Source organism: Lithobates pipiens, unplaced genomic scaffold (genome assembly GCF_037356315.1).
Source record: "Lithobates pipiens isolate NorthernLeopardFrog02 unplaced genomic scaffold, aLitPip1_a1.2 Scaffold_35, whole genome shotgun sequence".
NCBI lineage: Eukaryota > Metazoa > Chordata > Amphibia > Anura > Ranidae > Lithobates > Lithobates pipiens.
The window spans coordinates 3367501-3380962 of NW_027507811.1; the positions used below are offsets into that span (position 1 = coordinate 3367501).

Consider the following 13462-nt stretch of genomic DNA (forward strand, 5'->3'; position numbering starts at 1 on the left):
ATTCATTTTGGTGCTCACTCATAATGCTCTGCACAGTCTACGACTTTGGCCAGTCGCCAATAACGGCGGAGGAGGTGGAGAACTCATCCCTCACTACAATAGGAATTCTGAGATCAACCGATAATGAGATGAAGGTAGATACCCCCAATTCTCAGTAGGGAAGAGCCCACGTTTCATCCAAACTTGGCGGGATATAGTGGAATCGGAGGGTCCGGCGGCACATCTGCAAAGGTTTTGTACCATTTTAGCGCTACAGCCCAGCACTTCTTTGTGCGGGCGAGATGTCCATATCCCACCACTCAGGCTAGCAGTGTTTTGCTATGGGGAGCATGCTCACCATGAGATTCCACATGACAATGCGTACACGTGACGATGCTTTCTGCCAGGTATTGGAGCAGTCAGAGACCTGGAAGCATGTCTGCACATGTGCAATGTATTTTCACATAGGAATCTCCGCAGATGTACTGCAGGTCTGTTCCAAACACTTTCTGATTGGGCAGGCCAAAGGGTAAGAGGCTCCTGGACCCTAAAAACCATAGAAAAAAAACTAAACGGAATGTTCCTCTGTGTGTAATCCCACTGGGGACTGTTCTTACATGACAGAAACCCTCATATTATCCCCCCCATCCTAATATTGTCTAATCAGTCCAGGTAATTCTACCTTCTACAGAAAATGGTGATGGACGAGGACTGGAGTCAAACGACCGAGAGCCTACTAAACCTCACCCTGGAGATCATCTACCTGCTGACCGGAGAGGTGAGGAGGATTCTGGGAGGTCACATGACATCACTCTTATCTCTATTAATAAAACACAGACCTGACCGGAGAGGTGAGGAGGATTCTGGGAGGTCACATGACATCACTCTTATCTCTATTAATAAAACACAGACCTGACCGGAGAGGTGAGGAGGATTCTGGGAGGTCACATGACATCACTCTTATCTCTATTAATAAAACACAGACCTGACCGGAGAGGTGAGGAGGATTCTGGGAGGTCACATGACATCACTCTTATCTCTATTAATAAAACACAGACCTGACCGGAGAGGTGAGGAGGATTCTGGGAGGTCACATGACATCACTCTTATCTCTATTAATAAAACACAGACCTGACCGGAGAGGTGAGGAGGATTCTGGGAGGAGGTCACATGACATCACTCTTATCTCTATTAATAAAACACAGACCTGACCGGAGAGGTGAGGAGGATTCTGGGAGGAGGTCACATGACATCACTCTTATCTCTATTAATAAAACACAGACCTGACCGGAGAGGTGAGGAGGATTCTGGGAGTCTAACATGATATTCCTATTGGTTCCTCAATACAGAGATTTCCTCTTGTGAAGTCCGGTGATCATATGACCATCACAGTGCCTCCATGTGACTCCCTAAAACCTGAGAGACACAACATGGAGAAGATTCTAGAAGTCACCAAGAAGATGATGGAGCTGCTGACAGGAGAGGTGAGGAGGATTCTGGGAATTGTGGGACATTATCCAGTAACAGACAAGGGATGTGTCTGGATGGTGACTGTATCATTGTGTGTGTCAGGTTCCTATAAGGTGTCAGGATGTCACTGTCTATTTCTTTTATATCCAGGGTGAAAACCCGAGTGATTATAATATTGTCATTAAAGAAGAGTATGAAGATGAGGAGGAGGAGTATGGGGTGATGAAGGAGTTTTCAGAAGGATACAAGGACTTTGTTATGGAGCCACCTAATACCAGGAACCCACCAGAGAGATGTCCCCGTCCTCTGTATTCCCGGGATTCCACACAGGAAGATCACACCATCCCCCACCATCATCAGGTAGGTGAGGAACAATCACTGATAGTATCATTAGGATCTGTACATTATCTGCATTGTTACCATTGATGTCATTTTTATTATATATTCAGAGTGGAAACCTGAGAGATCCTAAAGTTGAAGGTAAAGAAGAGATAAAAGAGGAGGATGATGAGGATGGGGTGACGGAGGAGTTGGAGCATCTAAAAGAACACAAAGATCTGTACCAGGACACCATGGTGGAGTCATCCAGCTACAGAAACCCACCAGAGAGATGTCCCCGTCCTCTGGATTCCACACAGGAAGGTCACACCATCCCCCACCATCATCAGGTAGGTGGGGTGGACTATCTAGAACATTAAAGTGACTTGTGGAGATGAGGTATGGATCCTAGAAAATGATACATTTCACTAAATCTCTTGGTTTAGGTTGAAGATCTGATGGATAAGAAAGTTGAGGGTAAATCAGAAGAAGAAGAAGAAGAGAGGTATGTGAGGGATGATCAGCAGTCTATGGAGGAGGATGGAATAACGGGGACATTTATAGAGGAGGACACTCCTACAGAGATCAGCACAGGTGAGCCATAATCTCTGCTCTGTGACATCAATTTTGAACCTCGGGCAACTCTGGTAAGCAGGCCAAGGATAATGTCATATAGCCGGATGCGGGGGTTGTATTCTCTCCAATCGGCTTTCAGCGTTCGGACAGTAACTGGAGAGAGTGTAGCTCCACCTACTTTCCCAGGAAACCCTGGCCAGATCTATAAAAGCGGGATGCTTCCACCGTGGCCTCATTTTTTTTTTTTTTGTGTGTGTGTTTCCTGCGCCATGGTGGGAGCGCCGCGTTGGGAACAGTGGCGGGTGCTATGCTCTCCTCAGATGGAGGGGTTAGAACGAATGAATAACTTGTAAAGCGCTACATATGCGAACTAAATCGCCTCAGGGCGCGTTTTTGTCCGTCAGGGTTTTCAGAAGAGATGGGTCTTGAGCTTCTTCCTGAAGGTCAGGTGGTTTTCTTCCGAGGGGATGTCCGCGGGTAGAGCGTTCCATAGCCGTGGTCCTTGGACTTTCGAGCCTCTGTTCGCCTTTTAATTTATAGCGGGTCTTGGGGATGTGGAGGAGGTTATTGTTAGTTGACCGGAGAGGGCGACCTGGGGGTGTAGTGCTTTATTTTGTCCCAGAGGGATTGCTGGGCTTTTCCTTGTGTACATTTATGAGTGAGGCAGAGGGTCTTAAATGTAACTCGGTCCTTCACGGCTAGCCGAAAGGAGGGTCCTCAGGGACAGGGTGATGGATTCCCAGGGTTTTTCTCCAGTTACCAGTCTGGCTGCTGTGTTCTGGACAGTTTGTAGATGTGAAATTTGGTATTTTGGAAGTCCTAGGTGGAGGGAATTTTGCGTAGTGGAGTCGGGATTTGATGATTGCTCCGACTACTGCTGCTGTATCTCCTCCCGGGATGAAGGGGATGAGTCTACGCAGTAGGCGAAGAAGGTGGTGGGCTCCGCTGACTACTGATCCTATCTGTGCATCCATCCTCATGTTCGAGTCAAAGATGATTCTGAGGCTTTAGTGCTGGGGGGGGGGGGGGGGGGGTGATGGGTTGTCCGAGGATGGTGAGTGGTGTGGGCATCGTGCCAGGGTGTCAGAAACCATGAAACAGACTGAGACAGAAGTACAATCAAATCACACTTGTTTATTAATAAAAAGAAAAAGGTAAAAAGAAAAAGCGTAGTCGAGCATAGCCAGAGTCCAGTAGCCAGATCGGGTAGTCGGCTAGTCCAAAGTTCATTAACCAGATCGGGTAGTCAGCCAGGCCGGAAGTCAGGGATCCATGGAGAGCAGCCGCAAGCAGGATAAGAAGCCAGGAGGGATGTCAGCAAGCCAGTCTTGAAACAAACAGCAGGAGATGGTTCCTTGTGATGTGACCAACGTGGAGGCAATGGAGAAATGAGCTGGAAGGCTTTAAATAGGCAGGTCAGACGAGCATCATCGGGAACAGCTCAGTAACTGTGGAAAGAGAAGAGAGCTGGCAATTAGCCGACAGCTGAGCGGCCAGCCCAGAGGAGGAAGGGCTAAGCCAGCCCTGACACAGGACTTTTGTTTCGGTTTGCGTGGAGGAAGAGGAGTTCTGATTTGGTGAGTGGTGTGGACATCATGCCGGGGTTTTTGTTTCGGTTTGCATGGAGGAAGAGGAGTTCTCATTTGGATCCGTTGAGTTTAAGGGAGCTCTCCGTCATCCAATCGTCGATCAATGAGATACCAGTTTTCCAGCGCCCGGTATTGGTCTTTTTTGTTGGTGATGCGTAGGTAGCGTTGGATGTCATCAGCGTAGGCGTGATAAAGCAGGTTCCGGTTGCTGGTGATTTTTGAGGAGTGGGCGGGGATAGATGTTAAAGAGCACGGGCGACAGGGGTGATCCTTGAGGGACTCCGCATGTATATTTAAAGGTGTTGGATGAAGCTTAGTTCCTCCAAAGCATGGTATCAACATCCCAATTGTTGAAAGAAATGAAAAAAAATTCGGAGATACGGGACTTTAAGGATACCAAAATGTTTTCAGGACTCCGCATGTAATTTTTTTCGTGCTTCCGAAGTGAAAGCTCCTAGCTTCACTTTCTGAGATCGGTTCTCTAGGAAGGATGAGAACCAGGGTAAGTCTGAGTCTGCAACTCCAGCAGGGTTTTGTGGTCTACTGTGTCGCCCCTGATTGGAGACTGAAACGATGAGGTCAGCCTCTATTGTATCTCCAGCCCAAGCCCCATTGAAGAGGGACAAAGAGGAACACGAGTGCCCGGCAGGTGTTGATGGGCAGCGCTTGCAGTAGGCGATGCGGTCCCAGGCAGGCTGGGAGAACATCAGGTCAGGAACAGTATCTTGTCTATAAAGATGTAGTCAAAGTTTGAAGGGGCTCTCCACCACTGGCTGCAGGTGCCGGGTGCGAGGCTTGTCAGGGCTCCCGGCAGACTTGAGACAGGAAATCGGTGGTAAGCAGAGCTGGTACAGATGACGGCCAGGTAGGCACTCGAACCAGATGTGGGAACAGAGCCAGGAAGAGAAGTGTGATCACAGTGATAGGTCAGCAGCAGGCGGGTAGCCAGGTACATCCATAAGGCAAAGAAGTGGAGAGGAATGGAGCCAGGGTCAGGAACAAGGCAGAAGCAGGACACAAGTTCAGGTCAGAAGCAGGCCGGGTCGGTGACAAGGGAACAAGCAGAGAAGTAGCAGGACTCAGGGAATGACTGAAAGACCAGTCAGCACTTAAGCATGAGCAGAAGCGCCCTTTATCCTCTTCCCACCGGCCGCCACCCGACACTTTAAGGGTTGATAAACACAGCAAGCGGAGGTGGGCATTTGGGGTCATGTGACGGCTGTAATTTGGTGGTCACATGATCACAAAGCCTCCTGATGGCTACTATGGGGAGCTTTCTGGTAAACACCAGCTACCGCGCTGGGGAGCGCGTTCTCGGCACGGTAAGCGTTTTACACGCGGCCGCTCGGTGTGGAGGTCCACAGGCCAAGAGGCCGCATGTGTGCACCCGCGCTGGTGTGAAGAGGTTAAATAGCCCATCTGGCACCAACATGCTCTGATGCGTGCCCGTACGCATTCCTGTGGGTGTGCACGTGCCTGGTCACCATGCTGCTGAGAATGCCGCGCGCGTTCCTGTGAGCCCGGTGTCCGATAGGAATTCCCTGGCACACTTCTTTTTATTTGTTCACTTTCTGAATATTAGTGGCTGTGCCAGCACCCCCCGATGGGTGGGGAGGCATTTCGGGGTGCTTTTCACCCCTTCGAGACCTCGGAAAAAGCATGGCTGCCCTGGGATTCCCCAAGTCGGAAAAACATGGGGGTGAAGTTACCTGCTGGTGTGTAGGCGACCTGTGCCTCACTCTTTCCAAGGAGTCTATGGCGGGAGATGTCACTTCTGGGTGAGGCGGGACTTACAGGGTGGGTGACTTCCAGCCGCCAATACACAGGAAGGGGCAGGTGGGACCACCAGATCTCAGCATTTGGCTGGCCCTTCTGATTCTGGTCTTCACAGAGTTTGGACCACCAGATCTCAGCATTTGGCTGGCCCTTCCGATTCTGGTCTTCACAGCGGTGGCACCGCCAGATCTCAGCATTTGGCTGGCCCTTCTGATTCTGGTCTTCACAGCGGTGGGACCACCAGATCTCAGCATTTGGCTGGCCCTTCCGATTCTGGTCTTCACAGCGGTGGGACCGCCAGAACTCAGCATTTGGCTGACCCTTCTGATTCTGGTCTTCACAGCGGTGGGACCGCCAGAACTCAGCATTTGGCTGGCCCTTCCGATTCTGGTCTTCACAGTGGTGGGACCGCCAGAACTCAGCATTTGGGTGGCCCTTCTGATTTTGGTCTTCACAGCGGTGGGACCGCCAGATCTTGGCATTTGGCTGACCCTTCCGATTCTGGTCTTCACAGTGGTGGGACCACCAGAACTCAGCATTTGGGTGGCCCTTCTGATTCTGGTCTTCACAGCGGTGGGACCGCCAGAACTCAGCATTTGGCTGGCCCTTCCGATTCTGGTCTTCACAGCGGTGGGACCGCCAGATCTTAGCATTTGGCTGACCCTTCCGATTCTGGTCTTCACAGCGGTGGGACCACCAGAACTCAGCATTTGGGTGGCCCTTCTGATTCTGGTCTTCACAGTGGCGGGACCGCCAGATCTTGGCATTTGGCTGACCCTTCCGATTCTGGTCTTCACAGTGGCGGGACCGCCAGAACTCAGCATTTGGCTGGCCCTTCAGATTCTGGTCTTCACAGCGGTGGGACCACCAGAACTCAGCATCTCCTGCAATGTTGAGTTCTCAGAGGCCTCGGTAGGAGCAGAGACACACGCCATGTCCTGGTAAGTGGGGTGCCGGGGTCGGGGGGGGCCTCCAGCAAACCGAAGGTTGCTCGGTTGGTTCATAAACTCCTAATTTTAGGTAAAATAACCCTTTTTATATCCATTGATCGTGGGGGTTTTTATCGTTCTCCAGGAGCCGCCATGAAGAAACCCTCGAAGGATAGTTTCACTTCACCTTGTACAAGATGGAAAATGGAAGACGAGGAAATCACAGGAGTCTGTGCCGGAGAAAAGTCTATGGAGGAGGATGGAATAACGGGGACATTTATAGAGGAGGACACTCCTACAGAGATCAGCACAGGTGGGTCATTAAAACTAAATCCATTCCTCCACCCATACTGCTCACTGATTGGTCCAGAGTAGGGCATTAACGGAGTATGTAGACATTCGAACCAACACCCCCCCCCCCCCCCCCCCCCGGTCCATCTCTGGATCCTAATGGAGCACAAATTGTGCTTGATCAGCTCAGTCACCTACCCAAGCAGCAGTTGAATGACCCCATGAATGTTTTTTTTTTTTTTTTTTTTGTTGCTTTCGGGTTCATTCCCCAGACGGGAGATCAGCAGAAAAACGTTCGCTGATCTCCACCTGCTTAACCACTCGCCTGAATGACTGCTGCAGAGCGGTAATCCGGTTCCGGTTCTATTGACGCACATGCTGATCACAGATCCGGGTCAAGAGCCAATCACAGCTGATCACAATGTAAACACACTTGTCAGTTATCAGCATTCCTTTCCTCACGTACTGTCACTGTAAGAGGAAAAGAGAGCCGGGAGCCGGCCAATGTGACAGAGGACATCTACACTGATAATCAGGACATGGATCATCCGTGTCCTGATTATCGGTGCAACCCCAACCGTGCCTATTAGTGCCACCTATTAGCGCCACCTCATCAGTAACCATCAGAGCAGCCTCATCAGTGCCATCTCATTAGTGCAACCTCATCAGTCCCCATCAGTGTCGCCTCATCAGTGCCTATCAGTGCAGCCTCATCAGCTCTATCTCAGTGCCTACTAGTGCAGCCTCATCAGTCCCCATCAGCGCAGCCTCATCTGTACCCATCAGTGCAGCCTCATCAGTGTCTCCTCATCAGTGCCCGTCAGTGTCGCCTCATCAGTGCAGCCTCAACAGTACTCATCAGTACCCATCAGTGTCTCCTCATCAGTGCCCATCAGTGCAGCCTCATCAGCGCCATCTCAGTGCCTATTAGTGCAGCCTCATCAGTCCCCATCAGAGCAGCCTCATCGGTACCCATCAGTGTCTCCTCATCAGTGCAGCCTCATCAGTGCAGCCTCAAGAGTACTCATCAGTACCCATCAGTGTCTCCTCATCAGTGCCTGTCAGTGTCTCCTCATCAGCGCAGCCTCATTGGTACCCATCAGTTCAGCCCCAACAGTACCATCTCATTAGTGCCTATCAGTTCAGCCTTGTCAGTACCCATCAGTGTAGCCTCATCAGCACTATCTCATTAGTGCCTATCAGTGTCTCCTCATCAGTGCCCGTCAGGGCAGCCTCATCAGTGCCCATCAGTACAGCCTCAACAGTACCCATCAGTGCAGCCTCATCAGTGCCACCTCATCAGTACCCATCAGTGTCTCCTCATCAGCCCCCCATCGGTGCAGCCTCATCAGTGCCTGTCAGTGTCTCCTCATCAGTGAAGGAGAAAAATTACTTATTTGCCAATTTGTTTAGCAAAAAAAAATGATAAAAATGTTGCTTGGGTACACCGTTGCATGACACGCACAATTGTCATTCAAAGCATGAACAGCGCTGAAAGCTGAAAATTGGCCTGGGCAGGAAGGGGGGTAAGAGTGACGTCCTTTTACCAGTTCACCAAAGGGGTTAAAGTAGAACTAAACCCTCCTATCATTTTCAGCCAAGGAAGCTGCCATCTTGGCCTCTGTTTAATCTTCAACTGGCATGATGCTGCCCATGTGATCAGTTATGACACCGGCTATCGGATGGTTTGACAGTTTGGTTGAGAGCTCAACCAATGTGATGGTTACATTCCCGGCATGGGCTCATAATATAACATTTTTTATTTTTTAAACTGTTAACCTACGGGCTTACTTCCGCTTTAATAGACTTTGGTGGTTAGGATATCCACAAAGAACAATCGATTTTCTGAATCCACCATATCCAACCCTGGTTTAGGTAACCTTGAATCCACCATATCCAACCCTGGTTTAGGTAACCTTGAATCCACCATATCCAACCCTGGTTTACGTAAATTTGAATCCACCATATCCAACCCTGGTTTAGGTGACCTTGAATCCACCATATCCAACCCTGGTTTACGTAAATTTGAATCCACCATATCCAACCCTGGTTTAGGTAACCTTGAATCCACCATATCCAACCCTGGTTTAGGTGAACTTGAATCCACCACATCCATCCCTGGTTTAGGTGAACTTGAATCCACCGTATCCATCCCTGGTTTAGGTAAACTTGAATCCACCACATCCATCCCTGGTTTAGGTGAACTTGAATCCACCGTATCCATCCCTGGTTTAGGTAAACTTGAATCCACCACATCCATCCCTGGTTTAGGTAAACTTGAATCCACCATATCCAACCCTGGTTTAGGTGAACTTGAATCCACCATATCCAACCCTGGTTTAGATGAACTTGAAATCACCATATCCAACCCTGGTTTAGGTAAACTTGAATCCACCGTACCCAATCCCTGGTTTAGGTAAACTTGAATCCACCGTATCCATCCCTGGTTTAGGTGACCTTGAATCCACCATATCCATCCCTGGTTTAGGTAAACTTGAATCCACCACATCCATCCCTGGTTTAGGTGAACTTGAATCCACCATATCCATCCCTGGTTTAGGTGAACTTGAATCCACCATATCCAGCCCTGGTTTAGGTGAACTTGAATCCACCATATCCAGCCCTGGTTTAGGTAAACTTGAATCCACCACATCCATCCCTGGTTTAGGTGAACTTGAATCCACCATATCCATCCCTGGTTTAGGTGAACTTGAATCCACCATATCCAGCCCTGGTTTAGGTGAACTTGAATCCACCATATCCAACCCTGGTTTAGGTGAACTTGAATCCACCATATCCAACCCTGGTTTAGGTAAACTTGAATCCACCATATCCATCCCTGGTTTAGGTGAACTTGAATCCACCATATCCATCCCTGGTTTAGGTGAACTTGAATCCACCATATCCAGCCCTGGTTTAGGTGAACATGAATCCACCACATCCATCCCTGGTTTAGGTAAACTTGAATCCACCACATCCATCCCTGGTTTAGGTGAACTTGAATCCACCATATCCATCCCTGGTTTAGGTGAACTTGAATCCACCATATCCAGCCCTGGTTTAGGTGAACATGAATCCACCATATCCAACTCTGGTTTAGGTGAACTTGAATCCACCATATCCAACCCTGGTTTAGGTAAACTTGAATCCACCACATCCATCCCTGGTTTAGGTGAACTTGAATCCACCATATCCAACCCTGGTTTAGGTGACCTTGAATCCACCACATCCATCCCTGGTTTAGGTGAACTTGAATACACTATATCCAAACCCAACTACTCACATTCATCAATGCATTTTCTGGTTGGAGGACTTGCCAAAGGTTATTTTAAGGGAACTCTGTATGGATTCTGCATGTCCCGTAGCAACTCCTGGCAGGGTTTCTGACAGTCCTGGTGAAGAATCTTAGAAATCTTGCTATAGACTTTTAGAGTAAAGCAAGAGGTTTGAGGACCCAAGGCCCTTTGAAGAGGGGAAGAGTCCCGGCTGGTTGGGGCCTCCACAGAGAACATCTGCTCACTCATATCTACCTGATCCAGATGGGATCTTGATGGAAGTGAACTAACCCTCTCATATCTATTGATGATGTTTTTATTATATTTTTCCAGGACACGCCATGGAGAAGCCCTCAAAGGATCTTCTCACTTTATCTCCAGGTTGTAGAATGGGAGATGAGGACATCACAGGAGATTGTGGAGGAGAGAAGACAATGATCTCCACTATGGATGGTGGACTTCACAGTGTGGATAGACCATGGAATCCCTCAGACTCTGAGCAACCTTGTACCGTGAGGGATGGTGCCGGAGTTCAGGGGGAGAAGAGATTTTTCTGTCACGACTGCGGGAAAAGTTTTCAGCGGAATTCACTTCTTGTCAGGCATCAAAGATCTCACACGGGGGAGAAGCCGTATTCCTGCTCTCAGTGCGGCAAATGTTATTCGCAGAAATCGCAGCTGGTCCGACACGAAAGGTGTCACACGGGCGAGATGCCGTTTTGCTGCTTTGAGTGCGGGAATTGTTATCCCCTGAAATCGGAACTCGTCACCCACCAAAAGTCGCACTCGATGGAAAATGCGTATTCCTGCCCCGAGTGCGGGAAGAGTTATCCACAGAAGTCGCTGCTAGTCAGGCATCAGAGATCTCACACGGGGGAGAAACCGTATTCCTGCCTGGAGTGTGGGAAATGTTTTTCGCAGGGTTATCATCTTTACAGACATCAGAAGTCTCACACGGGGGAGAAGCCGTATTCCTGTTCCGAGTGCGGGAAATGTTTTACACAGGAGTCCCATCTTTACAGACATCAGAAATCTCACACCGGGCAGAGGCCGTACGCCTGCCTCGAGTGCGGGAAGAGTTTTCCACAGAAGTTTCATCTTGACCGACACCAAAGAACCCACACGGCCCTCAAGTGATCAAAGTTGAGTGCAAGGCTTGCCCTGATTGGCTAGAGTAGGGGGAGGCAATTCATTACAGGAAAAAGTTCTTTCTACAGTAGAGTCTGATTCCCCCCCCCCCCAGTGGTGTCACTAGGGTTGGTGTCACCCGGTAAAACATGGCGTCCTCCCACCCCACCCCAGTAGAGCACTGAGCAAGCTAGCACATTGGCGAGGCTCCCCCCCCCATTAACATCGTCATTGACCCAATTACTGTCCCCAGTCCCCCCATTAATATCCTCAGTGACCCAAGTACTGTCTTCGGGGCTCACCCAATAATGTCCTCAGTGACTCAAGTACTGTACCCAGTCCCACCCAATAATGTCCTCAGTGACCCAAGTACTGCCCCCAGTCCCACCCAATAATGTCCTCAGTGACCCAAGTACTGTCCTCAGTCCCATCCAATAATGTCCTCGGTGACCCAAGTACTGTCCTCGGGCTCACCCAATAATGTTCTCTGTGACCCAAGTACTGTCCTCAGGCCCACCTAATAATGTCCTCAGTGACCCAAGTACTGTCCTCAGTCCCATCCAATAATGTCCTCGGTGACCCAAGTACTGTCCTCGGGCTCACCCAATAATGTTCTCTGTGACCCAAGTACTGTCCTCAGGCCCACCCAATAATGTCCTCAGTGACCCAAGTACTGTCCCCAGGCCCACCCCATAATGTCCTCAGTGACCCAAGTACTGTCCTCAGGCCCACCCCATAATGTCCTCTGTGACCCAAGTGCCGTCCCCAGTCCTACCCAATAATGTCTTCAGTGACCCAAGTACTGTCTTCTGGCCCACCCAATATTGTCCTCAGTGACCCAAGTACTGTCCTCGGGCTCACCCCATAATGTCCTCAGTGACCCAAGTACTGTCCTCAGGCCCACCCAATATTGTCCTCAGTGACCCAAGTACTGTCCTCAGGCCCACCCAATATTGTCCTCAGTGACCCAAGTACTGTCCTCAGGCCCACCCAATATTGTCCTCAGTGACCCAAGTACTGTCCTCAGGCCCACCCAATATTGTCCTCAGTGACCCAAGTATTGTCCTCAAGCCCATCCAAAAAATGTCCTCAGTGACCCAAGTACTGTCCTCAAGCCCACCCAATTAATATCCTCAGTGATCCAAGTACCGTCCTCAGGTCCACCTAACAATGTCCTCTGTGACCCCCATTAATGTCCTCAGCCCCCTTCCTAATGTTCTCAGTGACCCCATTACTGTCATCCAGCTTCCCACTACTCACAGGGTCCCAGTACCGTTCTCAGCTCCCCTCCAACGCTCCATTACTCTCTTCAACCCCCCCCCCCTCCCCCAAAGCACCCCATTACTGTCCTCAACTTCCCTCCCTTATCCCATTGCTGTCAGCTCTCCCCCCACCTGCTCCTCCTCCTGTCTTACCTTACATCAGCAGTCCGGAGGGCAGGAGACACAGCGGCTGTGGACAGAGGGCGGGAGCTGCAAGCTGAGGATTGGTTGTTTGGATGCAGCCCTGCCCTCTATCCTGAGCTGTCCTGCCTCCAGCTGCTGGCTTTCGCTGGAGAGAATATTGCATTAGCACCGTGGTCCGCACACCCCCATAGTGATGCCACTGCCCCCGTAGAAGTAAATTCAAATGAAAAGGCCATTTCTGTGGAGAGTGCCACCTGTTGGCTGAAAGTAGTAAATACGATATTTTCAGAATTTATGTTTTATCTGATACCTGCAAATCTATTTAGTATGAAATAAATGAATAGCTATATATATAATATGTGCATTTAAAATCATGTTACGCTTGACTAATAAAAGGGTGCCTTCAGATTTGTATTATTAAATTATTATTTTTCCTGTGTAGTTTTTTTGTTTTTTTATATTTGTGCCTCAGACTTTTTCCTTTTCCGACATGTTGTTATTGAAGGAGCTGACTCTCACCCTTCCCATAAATCTCAGGATGTCTGTAGTAGACTCCAGTGGTAAGTCCATCAGTTCATAGACCAATCTATCATTCCTCCCGAAATTCCTCACCATCAGCACCTCCAAACACAAGATCATCATTCTTCCTCACTTTCTCATCTAACATAGAGAACCCCTCCATCTATTCTATGTCCCGTGTCCCTCTAAACAAGAAGATCAACATGA

The 13462-nt window shown here is 49.4% G+C and overlaps 2 protein-coding genes across 3 annotated transcripts in view; both read left to right on the forward strand.

Annotated features, from left to right (window-relative positions):
* The window catches only part of LOC143955672 (uncharacterized), a 30815-nt gene extending 17642 nt beyond the window's left edge, over positions 1-13173 (forward strand). The window contains exons 2-8 of one of the 2 annotated variants that reach the window (XM_077465779.1): positions 671-757; positions 1329-1463; positions 1600-1809; positions 1899-2117; positions 2214-2361; positions 6783-6950; positions 10537-13173. In XM_077465779.1, the coding sequence (XP_077321905.1) occupies positions 671-757; positions 1329-1463; positions 1600-1809; positions 1899-2117; positions 2214-2361; positions 6783-6950; positions 10537-11339 (1770 nt within the window). In that variant the 3' untranslated portion in view covers positions 11340-13173. The remainder of the gene's footprint in view (positions 1-670; positions 758-1328; positions 1464-1599; positions 1810-1898; positions 2118-2213; positions 2362-6782; positions 6951-10536) is intronic. The other variant, XM_077465780.1, reaches the window with a different exon arrangement.
* LOC143955448 (uncharacterized) overlaps positions 1-13462 on the forward strand; it is a 119796-nt gene that overhangs the window by 33292 nt on the left and 73042 nt on the right. The window lies entirely within an intron of this gene.